Raw genomic sequence first — 15,157 nt, forward strand, 5'->3', positions numbered from 1 at the left:
AGCCCAGCAACTTGGGTTTCAGTTAATTCCAGCTGCCTGTCTGATAACCAAGCTATCGCATTGTTACTTCAAACTCAAGGAGATCCTCCTGCCTCTGCTACCTACGTGCTGGGATTACAGACGACCATGTCATGCCTGGTGACTGTTGTATTCTTAGATGAATTAACTGACATATGGGGAATACGTTACACTTAGCACCATTCCTGGGCGTCACTGCTATCTCCCAGTGTTGCTAATGCTATATTCTAGCAGGTGTTATGATTTTCTCTTTGATGAAACGTATCTTACTGAATTACATATCTTCCTAAACAAATGTCCAAGTGCAGGGCTCTGAACAATTCAATGTATTTGTGGCGAATTTCCACATCATATCTTACTTAATACCACAAACTCCAGAAGAAATTTCTGTCTCTACTCTGTGGAGCATGCAAATGTACTGATTTGTACCCAATTAATCCTTTCAAGAAAACCTACAGGACTAGGTGATCTTGCAGAAGGATGTCCTGGGCTTCCCATGGAGGGCTGAATGTCTTTATTAAATGGTGATTTTTATATGCCGGGTATCAGCAAATAGTATTCTTTATGTCCCATTTTGCTCTCTTGTGAACACATCAGTTCTGGTGATAAGAGAAACACCACAAGGGCTTTGTCCTTCCAATGTAGGGATTCAATGGGAAATGTTGCCAGTGGCTTTTTAGAAATGGCAACTGAGTGGTCACAGTAGTAACGTGCATTTTCCTGAGTTGTGGACTAGCTGGAAAATGTAGTCCTGCCATTTCCTTGCATTTTGTCTGCCTCTTTGAAGGTGGAAGGAGGGAAGATGGGAGGTCACCGTAATGCCTAGGAAATGATTGGCACCATCTGATGCAAATGTCATGTATCATGTACACTACACCAAGACAGAGGAGAACAACGATACCTATGGCTTAGTCAGAAACACAGGTCAATCCTGCATGTGACTTAAAAGAAGAAAGAGAGGGAGGAATCGAGGAAGGAAGAAAATGCCTATGATTGGTTTGATGTTGCTAAGATTGGTAAATAGAAATAAAAAAAAAAAAACAAAAAACGGGGCTCAAATTATCCTCTCTACGGCAGCAAATGGAATCAAATCACAACAGTGGGGAAGCACCAGTTGCTGGGAGCTTTGTTCACAGACATACCTGGCAAAATAGCCTTGATGCAGAAAGGCCAGCCCCCTGGGGCCAGGTTCTAAGTGCTGTCCATTTTAGCATGAAAGCAAGCTCATGTTTGGTGCCAAGCATTTGTGGGTCAGTGATTGATAGTATACCGGATGATGCCAGAGTTGGCTTTGGACTCAAGATTCTAATTCCAAATGTTTTCAACACAACAGACAGGCAGGGTGAACTCTGGGGTTAGTTTTGACTAATATTACCTAATGTGTCTCAGCTGGGAAAATATCTGGAAAAACTATGAGCCGTCATATGCACTTGGGTATAGTGTGATCTTGCAAATGAGCGTTATTAAGCCTTGAGAAGAGATTATAATTTATCATTTAAGCTAAAAAAAAAAAAAACAGTATCGAGTAAAGGACACCTGTCAAACATTATACTGGGGCAGAAGTAGAGAACTGTCCGGGAAGGTCTGAGACTCTTTGGCTTCTGACTTATACCTTATGAGTAGAAATACTCACTCAATGTATCAACGTTCCTTTGTGAGTATGTTTTATTCATTTGCTTCACTGCGGTTGTCTTTCTTTGGAGAGATGATGCCCAGGATGGAGGGTAGATTTCAACTCTGTTTTCCTTTTAACTCTTCCTGTGCCATCCGGGGTTGAACCTTACCAGGTTGTAAGACACAGGAGGAGAGTGCTCACAGCCTTGTCCCAGAGGAAGTGAGCTTTCCGGTGTGGGAAAGTGGCTGTCAGTGTTTTCTGGAAAAAGCCTCTTTTGTTTACCCATCTTTCCTGATTCAAGCTCTCTGCCCAAATACAGACAGCCCGGTCTATAGATTTCCTTTAAACAAATAGAAGAGCTTCATGCTTAAAAAACAAACACGTGTACAAATGCCAAGCTTATCTTTGGCTCTATTAAAATAGTTTCCAAATGCTAATTTATATGAAGTGCTTAAAAGAAACAAATAAAAACATTAACGTCATTCCTGCATTACTAACAAGCTTTTAATAATGTCTTGGCATAAACTTCGTTGCTTACCATAATGTGAGACATCTCGCTTTTTTTACACACAGGGGCAGTATCCTTGAGCTCACAACTGGAAATGAGTCAGAAAACTCTCCTGCCTTTCTTGCCAGCGTCAGCTTCAGAGTTGGTGACTGGGACCTCACTGATGAATGGCTGGGTCGGTTCCACTTTAGAGACTGGGTCATAGGAACCAGAGTGGCTTCTAGTCCAGTCCTTAGGGTTTGAGTGTCCCAAGGAGAGAATAGAAACGAAGACAGACACAGCCACCAGCTTTAGGACTTGGACAGACATGGTTTTGGTGTCTTAGTACTTTTACAGGATGCTCAAACAGTGGTCTGCAAAGGTGCCATGACAGTTTTCTGTGGTGGTAGACGGCTCATTCATTTAAGTTTCTATTTGAGGTCAGATTGATCTTTAGATCATGTAAATAAACCATGGGTAAGCCGGGGAGTAGGAGGCAGAGCTCCTGGGATGGACAAGACACTTTAAGTAATTTGCTTTTTCTGCATGTGATGTCTGGGCCAAATTGACAGGCAAGGGAATGCAGGTTCTACTTGTCCAAGCATCGTGCTTTGATTCGTAGCACTGACATGTTCAAAGGCATGGCAGCATGCTGAACCAGCAGTTTATTTACTTAGGATTTTAATTAAGGAAAAAAATTAAGACAGAAGGTGGTTAAAAGGCACTGTGTTTCGGGACCGAAGTGCAGTAGGTCTCCTGCAAGCACATAAAATCTGTGGATTTTGTTCATTTGCTGCTATTTTGCACACTTGCTGCTGATCCCAAGTGCTCCTGGGCTGGTATCTCGACTGAGACTGTAAGAAACTAAAATTGTTTTCATGTGTATTTGTTTTTCTGCCCAGTTTTAAAAAAACCTGGGTTCATATCGGGATCTCCTTAGTCTGACCAGGCACATATATCTCATTTTATTTAGTACAGAAATGAGCGTATTATTCTTACACGCCAGAGAGCACCGGCAGTGAGGTTCCTACAGATCTCTGCGCGTTTTTCTGGTCCATGCTTTGTGGTGTTAGTGAGTGCTGCTCTCAGAGAAGCTGGGCAGAGCTAGGATCTGCCTGGGCCCTGGCTTATCGGGCGCTCAGGCATTGGCTTTGGCTATGAAACCCGACTCGGTTGTTCTTGGATAGTCTTTTGGGACTGGTTGGTAGCCAACCTCTTGTCAGAGTCATCTCCACCCCTCGATCTGCTCATGGCTGTTCCTTTGCTTCCTCAGGTAGGAGCTCACACAGCCCCAGGGGAGGCTCCTTAGCACCACTCATCTAAGGAGAGGTCTCTCCCAAGGTCAATTTCCCATTTAAGTCAGGTCATACCATCTCACACCGTGGCGTGTAATTTCATAAACGCTCTTACTCTTTCTTGCTCGGAGAACAGCCGCCGCCATGCCGCTACCTCACACAGCCCTGCCGGTTGCCAGCTTGTGCTTTCCCAAGAAGGCTGCCTGGTCCTCTGGCTGCCAACAACCACCCTTCCTGAAAACGCTGGGAGCTGCTGTTTGCACACTACCGGCTGTCCCCTTTATCCCCACGGAAGGAGAACACTAGAGACATCCGTTATTTTAAAACTGACCAGACAACTCAATGGCTAGGCGAAGCGTTTCCCATCCTAATGTAACACCAGCCTTTCCATCCTTCTTGGCCTCTGCCGGTGGCGGAGGATACGTAACTTACTCTAGGTACCCTGAGCGGCTTATATGTCTGCCGTGTCCTCTCTGTTCTGCTGCCTCCTCTGAATTTCCCAAACCTCCCTGTGTCCCCTTCTCTTCTACCTGGGACCCAGAAATCCCACCTTTTTCTCTCCGCCCAGCAACTGGCTTCTGCTGTTTTTATTGACATAATCAAGAAACTATTAGGGAACCAGATTTCAGTATCCGCTCCTCCTTCTACACCACACTCTTTGAAATCCTCACGTTCATGCTGGCTATGTCGCTTAAGTCCAAGTAGGAAGCAAGATGCCTAGGAGCTGAACCTATGTGATCTGCTCCTGTCCCTGTAACCGTAGCTGGCACGCGGTAACAGACCATCCCATCCCCCTAAAAAGAAAAGCCATTTAAGACCCGAGTCAATTAAAATGCTCTTAAAACAACCAACACCCCCTGAAACCTACAGGTGCTTTGAAGAGACAAGTTTGTTTGAGGTAGATGTTATTTTGCATCTTCGAACCCAACATATAAGCTTTATTTCTCTCTATGCCAGAGAATTCTTGGGAAAACATTTTCCCGTTCTCTCTCTGCTTAGGCTTCAAGGTGCACAAGGGCCCAGGCTCCCTCGGCAGCCTATGAAGGAGGCTTTAATACCTCCTGGCTTTACCATGTGTCTAATACATGACCCAACACTATGTCTGACTGCATGATGTTCAGGTCAGCCAATAAATGGCAGAGAAGTAAACTGACAACACATCAGCCATGCACGTCTGTTTGTTCGCTTAGGCTTCAGCCGGCAGCCCCGCCTTTCTAGCCCTAAAGATACAAACGATATTTGACCTTTAATCCCGCTGTTTCATAAACTGCCAATTTTAGAGTGAAGGCCGTCTTGATGTGTGTGTTTGACAGTTCCTATCCCAGGCTATTTATTCAAATAGCATCCTTGCTACTTATTGGAAAGTGCGGTGCATTTGCTATTTTCCTTTCCCATTACACTGGTTTCAGTTTGTTTCCAAATTGAATCTGTTACGTTGCGATCTTCGTAGGTGCATTTGTTCTAAAGCTCCCAAATTGTCTTGTAAAAAGCACTTAGTTTGATAAAAAAAACCGTGATAATTGAATTAAACTGTAGTGTTCCCTACAGCCAAATGCCACATTCTTGATACCTTTGTTTATATAGATGCCTTCATTTAAGAATATTCTTAGAATTAATGATGTATTACTTATTAAAATAGTGGTTAACTACAGTGAGGAGCATGTGCTTTTTACCCAGTGGTTCCTGGGTACCCATGACACAGCACCACCATTAAGGTGAGCAGAGAAGTGAGAGTTTCAGACATGTTTGTTAAGGGATCTTGAGATACGGTATCTGTTTAATGTTCGGTATGCAGAAGAGCCCAGGGACATCTCAAAAATATAAAACTCAATGCAGTTTGCTCTATTTGGAAGCAGTTAGTCCTTGGACAGGTAATCTTATTATTTTTTCCCCTGATCTTATTTGTGTAGTGGTGACATGAATTCTGAGGTACTTTATGTGTATTCGTTGTCATTCTTTATTTTAATTGTTTCCTGGCAGTTGATTTAATTGATATGTAAAAAAGAGATAAAATATTCTGTATGTGTTGAGCGTTTTTGTTAGCATCATTCTAGAAGCATGCATACTAAACGAGCGGTCAACAACAAATATGGAACACAGGCTACGGCAATCCTTAAGAAAACACAGAGAGGGGGCACCGGTAGATTTTTATAAACTATTTTAATACAAGATTAATAGCAATTTTCTATCCAAATCAGAAGTGAAAAAGAAAATCTTAACCCAAATAATAGTCATTTGACAGTCACGTAAAGTTTTAGGTTTGATTGGTGCACACATTTCTCCTGCATATGTGTTCTGTATATGCACACAGAGACTGCACTGTGGTACCCTCCTTAAGGTGTTACTCATGAAGTAAGTCCTTCTTACAAGGCAACACCAAAGACTTCAGTATCCCCTCTACTGTCAGTGAAGTCCCAAGTGTGCCCGTGCTAAGCTGGGTCTGGGCTATGGCAAATTTTATGACATAGCAAGTCTCCAGAATGCGTACAAATCAATACTCTATTTGTATACATTGGCCTAAAACCAAGCACTGGCTAATATCGTCACCAAGGAGGAACTCACTGAAGATTGATAAGCGATGGACTCCATTGCTCTTCAGGTAGCAAGGCTCTCAATTTTGTTTTGAATTTAAATGTCTGGTAGTGACTGTAAGTCAATGAGTATGGGTGTGAGTATCTGCAAGCTTTTGGAGAAGTCAAATGCTGCATTTGCCAACATTTGAAACCTAAAGTCAAACCACCTGGTACTCAGCCTTGCAGAGAGGTGAGGAAAGATTCACAAGCCAGGGTTTCACTGAGTTCTACTCCTCCTTGAGGATTTAAAGTTGGTGCTTAGCTTGTAGCCGAAAGGTATGTGTAATGGCAAGAATAATTAAGGAAGGCTAATGTCTACAGCAGGGAATGTAAACTAAGTTTCATGGATCTGCATCCGACGACATGCTCAATGAGTTTGATCCAAAGAATGCTCCTTTTGAAACTACTACTGCTCGCCAATGGATAGAGTTTTTCAGTGTAGACAAAGTACTTTCTCTCCCTTATGTTTGAAACAGGTGACTCATGTCACCTTCCTCCCTGGGTAAGGGGATCAGAATTTCTAGTGCTACAGTCGGTGACAGCTGTAATCAAAGTGCCCACTTGGCCTTCACTGCAGTGACAGAAAGCTGTCTTGTGGCTGCCAATCCAGGACTACAGGGCTTGTTCATCAATTTACAGTTCGTTCTTCTCTGCTGAAGACATTAGCCTCCACTTAGCCTTTGTTGTGACATATACAGAGTATAATAAACATCAATTACAGACTGGTATTTCTGTTAGAAAAATACATATTAAAACCGAGGAACATGTAAATAGAGGCACTTCGATAAGCTAAGAGTTTGCAGTTATGAGCGTCACCCACCCGTTCCCAGTGTCCAATGTTGGGGGTCCCTTTCCTCTCTACTCATAACACAAGTCGTGATGTGATTACAGATTTTAGGGGACGACGTCGTCACAAACGAGGGCAGGCCATGGATGACGAGGAAACATCGAGACATTTCCTATCACTACGCTGGGATGAGAAACTTAATCTGGGAGGAGGATCCCAAGGTACCGAAAAGGGGTAACTGTACTAAAAGGCTTAGGGGGGGGACAGAAAAAAAAGAAACCTTTAACGTCAAATCGGTCTAAAAGCCTTAAGATGGGCGATGACAATGACCAGGAAGGGCAAGTGAAACATTTTGACCGTGTCTGTGTAAGATGAGTAACGATGTGGTTTTGTCAGTTGCCCTCATTTCAGCTCTGCCTGCTTCACGGGCATCACTGTATCTTGTCAGTAGTCATACCCTTGAGAATACAGGTGCTGCAACAAAGAAAACAGGCCTTTCTATGTTGTTTGTGTGATGGGCGTGCACAGAACATGGGCTCACATTAATGTAATGTCATGTAAACCGTCTTGGGGGCAAAAGCACGGTAAGAAACAAGACCTCCTGATTTCTTTTATAGAAGATAATGCGGAAATATTTTAAGAAGGAAGTTGGAGCTTAAAGCCATAAAAAGAAGTCATTATTCAAATATCCTGGAGATTCGGCATTGGCTTAGTTTGTATTGCACCATAATTATTGGGAAAAATAAAAACAATACTGATTTCTGAACATACGACGTACCACCTAACGTGAATGGTTGCTCCTTCACGGAGATGTGTCACATGTAACTGGGGGTTAGAAGCCGAAGTGGGGTCCTCAGCTGGATGGTTTTCTGAAGGGCTGCCATTCTGAACTGGATTAAGTGTTAATGTCACATGGATGCAATTGGAAGATGCCACAGAGTCTCTCAGAATCCTGCATTGCTTCTTACTCCATTAGGCATAAAGTGGTAACAGATGCTATACGTTCTGTCTTTCAAAAGTGCTCAAGTATCCTTAATACGAGTGCATGTGTTCTACCTAGACACGATGATTAAATCTATAACTAAATATTAATTTCGGTGAGAACAGAGATAGAAAAATATCAAATATCATTTATGTGTCAATACTGTCGATGAGTCAGTCAAAGTGTGATTGGCATGCGGTATGCTGTGGTGTCTTAAGATACTTCTTTTCCCTATCCCAGATGCATCATAAAAGCAAAAATAAAAATAAAAAATAAAAATAAAAGGGAAGAAAGAAGAACATGGTTAGCCAACTGTCTTCATACAACCCCAGTTTGGTGTAATCTGCTTCTCTCTGTCAGGGGAAGCATTGGGCCTGGCTTGGTGGACAGGTTAGGCAGTGGCTCTAAAAATGGCCCCTTGGTTTAGGCCATTCAGTTATAGTACCCAGTAGAAGTCCTAGGCCAAAGGTGCTGTACACGAGAGCAATGCTTTTTCATGAGTAACGTTGTTTGCACACACACGTTCTTTCACCAGTAACGTCTTGCACACCAGGCTTGTCCCATGAGCTCAGGACAGTTTGCAGCACCAGGGGCAAAGCAAACTCGTGTGAACAGGGTGTGCCCTGGCAAACTTGTCATCAGTGGACAGTTAGATACATAAAAAGTTCTCCTTCTTGGTTCTTGGTGCTCGCAGATCACTAAGGAGTCTGTTTTCTGAGCAGCACAGAACAAGAGGAGGTGGTTGACAAAAACAGTTCTGTTACAAAGAGGTGTCAACCCTGAGCTTGGAATTAAGAAGTTAAAATCTGTGATTTATATATATATATAGATATAAAAATAGATGATCATACTAAGACTAAAAAAGTGAAAAGAATCTCCATGACGATACTATATATAGTGTTTTCTCTCTCTCTCTTTTTTTTGTCTTGACTTTTTTTTTTGTTGTTGTTGTTGTGAGTTGTTTTTGTAAGAGAATGCCCTTGTGATGCTGAAACCAATTGACACAAAGAGTCAATAACAAAACCTTATGTGTGGAGATAATTGTCACATCAGTAGGAGAACCCTTATCTGGGGAGGGGGAGTCTGGAACACGGGAGCTGAGACATCTAGTTCATGTCAGTCTGGCGGAGAAAGAAGAGACTGTACCATGGAAGATGATTTCTTTTTCTTTTTCTTTTTTTTTTAGTCAAGACCTAGGAGAGTGGAGATTGGATGGGGGCATCTGTGAAAAACTGAAGACAATCAGTGTCAATTGGGTACAACTGACAGACATTAGGGGACAGAAAATGCTGCTCTCAGTGAGTGGTGGGGTCAGGCAGGTGGACGAGAGGTGTTGAGTTGCAATAAGATTATACAAAGACATAATCGTAAATTTACTTCAGTATCTACGAATCGGTTTGGTTAGAGGCCAAGACAACAGTGTATTCCCACTACATAAAAATGGTACACTTTCTCCTCAGAAGCATTTTGTAAACCTCACTTGTCACAGAAAAGCTCACCCCAGGAGTTGGCTGTCAGTGCCAAGCCTGATAGGATGAAAGTTCCTTTATTATTTTCTCTCTTTCCTTTCCTTGTTGAGAATGCATTTGTCTTGGGGTTTGGCCTGATTTGAAACGGAAAATCATTTTCTTCCTATTTTAAATGGGTTGTTAAAAAGATCCCAAAACAAAACAAAACAAAAAAAACCCCTCACGATGTGAAATTCCTTTAATTTTGCAGCATAAAAGCAAATGACGGTAAGAAAAAAATCTCTTGGTACGAAAGATTTGAGTAAGAATTCTCTCTGGAATACACGAGGTCCCCACGGATAGCTGAAGGAAAGAGAAGCAGACCATCTGGCACCCGGTACTCTTTGGGAAACAAAAAGGGACGCAGATGGCAAGACTGCTCTCTTGTCATAGAAAACGGCGAGTTTTGTGGCGTGGTCCATTGTCCGAGAGTGTAAGAAAAGAAGGGTGTTGGCCACAGAAGAGCTAAAACGCAGTTTCGTTTGACCAAAGCCCACGATTATCTGTTGAGTCTCTGCAGGGCCAAGACGACGCAGACCAGAGACCAGGAGATCAAGGAGGAGCTGAGCTTTGAGGCCGAAGAATCCTCTTCTCGGCGGTCCGGGTCCACTGCAGGGGCCTCGGTGGTGACAAACTCGAACTCCGTGGGGCACACATCATCCATGCAGCCACTGCCACTGCCTGAGCCACTGGATTCATCGCCTGGTGGGGGCAGATTGACAAGGAAAGTTAGAACGGTTATCTGGGAAGAGCGACAAACAGCATCACGACTCTTGGGATGGGATGGGAGGATCGCTCCATCACAGCGTTGCCGATCTGCCTCAGAGATTGGTTCTTCCCCGGGCAGGTTGGTGATGGGCCAGAAACAGAGCTGAGATACAGTATTCATTGGTATCTGCTCAGGGTAAACTTGTAACGTGTGCCCTCTCAACCACAGTAACATTAGACACATCTGCTGACTAGTATTTAAATGACTAAGAAATCGTGCTCTGGAGCTGGAGACGTGGCTTAGCGGCTGAGAGCAGTTCTGCTCTTGTCCTGGACCTCAGTTCATTCCCCAGGATCAACACCGGGCAGCTCACATCCACCTGAAACTCGGTTCTTGGAGATCTGGCATCTTCTGGCCTCTCTCAGCACCCCCCCCCCCCCCCACTCGGGCCCATCTCTCTCTCTCTCTCTCTCTCTCTCTCCTCTCTCTCTCTCTCTGTCACATACACACACACACAGACAGACACACACACACATTCTTTTCTCTCTCTCACACACATACTCTCTCTTACACACATGCTCTCTCTCTCTCTCTCTCTCTCTCTCTCATATTTCTGTCTTTAAAAGACAATTCTGTTCTTTGCTCCTTTGTACTTCAGTGTTGCTGTTTTAAGATCTCATGCTTTTTAGAAGCAACTTTTGGTTTCTCTTCGTTTTGGGAACCCAGGCTCCAAGACCCACGATCGTCCTTTCTCCTGTCACTGTCTCCAGAGTGCTGGGGTTAAAGGTGTATGCAACTCACCATTTTTAAAAAGATCTTTAAAGGGCCATTTAAAGTAAGACAGAAAACAAATGCATGCAGTGAGGGCAGGACAGCAGAGACAGCGGCAGGACACTGCAGAAGGCAGACACTGTCACTGGGCTTGGTCTCCTTCCCACCCCCCCACGTTCTGGTCCTAACCCAGGGACTTTTTTTTTTTTGAGCTCATCGAAAGTGTTTTTTGGTCCTAACAGCAAGCAGGACTTTTTCAAAACCATGGGCCTCCCCCATCCCCTCTCTCCCCCCAACAAAGACATGAGGACCCAGGGGTAAGCTCTTACATCCCTATGAGTTGAGTCCTTCAGTCCAGTATTCTTTAGGTATGGCCCCTGGAAACTGGTTGCTTAAGAAAGTACATATGGGATTCTATACTCTTTTTTTTTTTAATGTTTGGAATAATCTTAGAATGGCCCCAAACGTAAGAAACAGATTCTGAATGTTTGGAATAATCATGGAGCCTATCATGCAACTGTAAGAACTCTTCACGTGAGGTTCAGGCTGACAGTTTGATTATAACGCAGGTTATAACACAGTTGGTCTACCTCCAGGGGTCTGCGGCAGTTTTCATGTTCCTGAGATACACTAGAGTAGCTGAGACAGAGTCTGTGTGGCCCTGATGTTTTTATTACCTGCCCCATGACAGAGCTGCCTGTCATCCCCTGTTTGATTCAATGCCCACACCTTATCCGAGGGTACCTCCCCCCCCTCCTGCCCGCCATGCCTCCGGGCTTGCCTAATTATCATGTTTCGTTGTTTCCTTCGTGTTTGATGACATTTTCAACCAACTACGGAGGAAAAAAAAATAATTCCAGAAAGTTTCAAGAAGCAGTGTGAATTTGTCACACATTAAGTGGAACCCCTGTGAATGGCTTGCCCGTGAGCAGGCCCTGCCAAAGCTTGCTTCTGTGCCACAGCTCCCAGTTTCTCTCTTGCACCACATAACATGTAGCTCTACTATGACTGTATTTATGTCAAGATGTACGCCCTTATTCCATGAAGATGCAGCATAACAATATATTGACAGAGGATGTATTGTATTAGGTATAATTCGCAGGTTATTGTGTGTCTGTGGGATACGGGAGATGTGTACAGGTTGCACGCAAATGCTAAGCAATTTTACATCAAGGAGCTGAGCAACTCTGGCTTCGGGTATCTGCACAGGGTCTCATAAGAGCTCCTTCCACCCTGAGAGAGACCACTTAGCCCGCTACCTGAAGGCTCTCCCCAGTACCTGGACTTGTAATGTTTATTTGCTTGCTCGCTTGTTTACTGTCCATCCTCTCTTAGAATATAATCTTTTTTTAAAGAGTAGTTAGGGTCTTTGCCTAGACTGTTCCTTTCCAAGGAGCCACTGATCTCTGGTGTGCAGCAGACACTCAATACATCCTGTCAAATCAATCAACAGGCCTTGAGCAATTGATTCAACTTCTATCAGCTTCCATGGTTGGTAAAATTTGCCTTGCAGGCTATGTGTAGAGACAATTTGACAAAAGATAGGGGCAAGAGCATTGCTGCTAAGGACGTCACGTGGAAAATATTTGCTCCTTCCAGAAATGGCGCGACACTGAAGCTGCCATTCCTAATGTGGGTGGACAGGAGTGAATCGCTCCGGCAAGCGTCCTTCTCCTCACCTGTAAGGATAAAAGTAACCAGGCTTCTCAGAACTGTTCTGGGGAGAAGGGAGACAGTGTATATGAAAAGACTCAGGAAGTGGTGACTTTTACACCGAGGAGGGTTACTGTTCTCATCTGCTAGGTGAGTTCAACTTAACATTCCTCAACGCCTGCCCTGCTGTTGGGTCTGGCTGTTCCTGAGACACAGGGCCATTTTGGATTCAGACAGTAGGGTAGGGATTCTTATACTGTTCCCTGGAGTAAGAAAGAACATTCAGCACTGTTTTTCCCGCCCCCTAAATGGAACATCTAAATACCAGATAAGATCATTTGAATACATTATACCAGGTTCTTAGCATTTCTATGCCTTATCTCTATTGGCCTTTACAAGGAGAAAAACGCCCATTAATTAAATTCAGAGATAGTAGAATTGCAAAGGGAATTGTTCTGAGCACGGGTATCATGAGCAAAGAGTAATATAACCTTTACAAAGATATTATTAGAGTGACTTAGAATATTAAAACTTTGGGAAGCAAACAGTGACGAGAGGTTCCGGCTCTGAAAAACAGTGCCCCGAATCTTTTCGAAAGGGAATCACCAATCCAGGTGTTATGGGAGTAGCATGGGCAACTTAAAAAAAAAATTGTTGCAAGCTATAAAGTTAGCGATGGCTATGACATGTGACAGTTTTTCACAGCTAGGCACTGTCTTAAAACAGCCACATTTGGTGTTTGGGTTAGATCCAAGGGATGTTCTTCACTGTCCTTGACTTTTGCTTTCTTTTGAGAGAAGCAACTGAGAAAGGCTGCTTCCTCCTTGACTTCCCCTGAGTTTTGCAGAATGGTGTCTCTTCAGACTAGAGAAGAAAGAAGGGCAATAAAGCCACTGTCGGATGGATAGTCCTTACAGAACTTCAGTATTCATCTGAAGAGTTACACTCCACGTCAGACAGTGCATTGTCACATGGAGAAGGTGGGATGGGTGAGGTGAGAAACAGGAGCAAGGGGCGAAGGCTGAAAGCTGATGTCACAGTCTCTTCTGAAGAGGAAGGGAGAACCCTAGCTAAAGCAAGAAGAAATAATGGGATGAAGCCAGGAAGTCTGATGGTGGCGGAGTCCATTCTGGTGGTAAATTAGCCTGTACTGAGAAAATTAATTCTTGAGTTCTTTAAACTGGAAGAAAACACCGGACACTTCCTGTAGGGACACTTCCTGTAGGGGACAGCTCGGTAGGACTGTAGCAGGGCTGAGATGTCTTAATGTCTCCCACCTGTACCTTGTGCCTTTCCGTCTCATTAACCAAGTACACAGGCATCTTCAGCGTCAGGGAGCAACTTAAGGATCATTGGCAGCTTTACAACGGATGCTCAAGCATTCTCTTCCTGTCAATTCTCCTGGGTTACACACTTAAGAGAAAACAAACACACCCACGAAGAAATCCTACAAAACCGCTTGCCTCTGTATCTATGCGTCTTGGAGCCACTCAGGCAAGCGCCAAATATACTTCACTTCATTTCGGTGTTCACTGGTGAGAGTCCACGGAATCACTTCCAGTGTTTTTGTGATCCCCCACGGAAACAATCAGGTATAATATTACTTTAGCAGTTTACTATTTCTCTAATACTTCAGGTATAAATGTTTATGGTTTGTGTCTGTGTACAACTCAGCAGGGAGGACAATGGTGCGCTGAACCTGCTTACAACCCTCAAGACCCTGATTTAACTTTTTCATAAGTTACCTCGGAGGAGCCTCCAATAGCTAGCTAGACCTCGGAGTTACCTAGGAGGCCCCTAGCTAGACCCTCTTACCACCTCTTGTCTCTCACATCTATCTATCTATCTATCTATCTATCTATCTATCTATCTATCTATCTATCTATACATATATATATATATTAACTTGAGGATTTCTTATTTACATTTCGAATGTTATTCCCTTTCCCGGTTTCCGGGCCAACATCCCCCTAACCCCTCCCCCTCCCCCTCTATATGGGTGTTCCCCTCCCCATCCTCCCCCCATTACTGCCCCCCCCAACAATTCCGTTCACTGGGGGTTCAGTCTTGGCAGGACCAAGGGCTTCCCCTTCCACTGGTGCTCTTACTAGGCCATTCATTGCTACCTATGAGGTTGGAGCCCAGGGTCAGTCCATGTATAGTCTTTGGGTAGTGGCTTAGTCCCTGGAGTCTCTCACATCTTTAGTATTCTAAGGCATTTAATAATGACTTTGTAGTGGAGGGATTTGAGTCTCAAAAAAGTATAGATTCTTCCCTACTTACAGTCAGGTCACATCCCAACAAAGCCATTCATTTTAAAATGTTACAATTTCAAACAAATTCAAAATATGAAACTTGTACAGCATCTTAGCCTAACACAGCATCCATCGATGCCACTGTTTGCCCCTGTGTTTTTGGGACTTCATTGGAGTTTGCTGATTTGAGTCTCCTATCAAGAATCATGAGAGAACACCATACCGTACGATAGCTGAAGAAGAGATCCAAATTCAAACTTGGAAGCCCCGTTTTTTATTGCAAGCGTGTGATCTTTTTAAAGATAACCTCTTGTGCAATGTATGAAAGCTTTTTATGTGTCAATAGAAAAGCCTATGGCCAATGAGCCGAGATGGGATTAGAAGGCGGGACATCCGGCAGAGAGGATTCTGGGAGATAGTCAGGTGCAGGAGATTTGCCCCAGACACAGAATGATGGTAGCATGAAAGTGAAAACCAGGTAACCAGCCATGTGGCATGGCTTAG

The 15,157-nt window shown here is 43.7% G+C and overlaps 2 protein-coding genes across 3 annotated transcripts in view; one reads left to right on the forward strand and one right to left on the reverse strand.

The window, feature by feature from the left end:
- Positions 1–9,575, forward strand: part of Dct (dopachrome tautomerase) — a 76,365-nt gene extending 66,790 nt beyond the window's left edge. The window contains exon 8 of the mRNA XM_032917581.1: positions 9,477–9,575. Coding sequence (XP_032773472.1) covers positions 9,477–9,481 — 5 coding nt within the window. The 3' untranslated portion in view covers positions 9,482–9,575. The remainder of the gene's footprint in view (positions 1–9,476) is intronic.
- Positions 5,557–15,157, reverse strand: part of Gpc6 (glypican 6) — a 1,019,107-nt gene continuing 1,009,506 nt past the window's right edge. The window contains exon 10 of one of the 2 annotated variants that reach the window (XM_032917577.1): positions 5,557–9,967. In XM_032917577.1, coding sequence (XP_032773468.1) covers positions 9,765–9,967 — 203 coding nt within the window. In that variant the 3' untranslated portion in view covers positions 5,557–9,764. The remainder of the gene's footprint in view (positions 9,968–15,157) is intronic. The other variant, XM_032917578.1, reaches the window with a different exon arrangement.

The sequence above is a fragment of the Rattus rattus genome, chromosome 12 (assembly GCF_011064425.1).
Source record: "Rattus rattus isolate New Zealand chromosome 12, Rrattus_CSIRO_v1, whole genome shotgun sequence".
Classification (NCBI taxonomy): domain Eukaryota; kingdom Metazoa; phylum Chordata; class Mammalia; order Rodentia; family Muridae; genus Rattus; species Rattus rattus.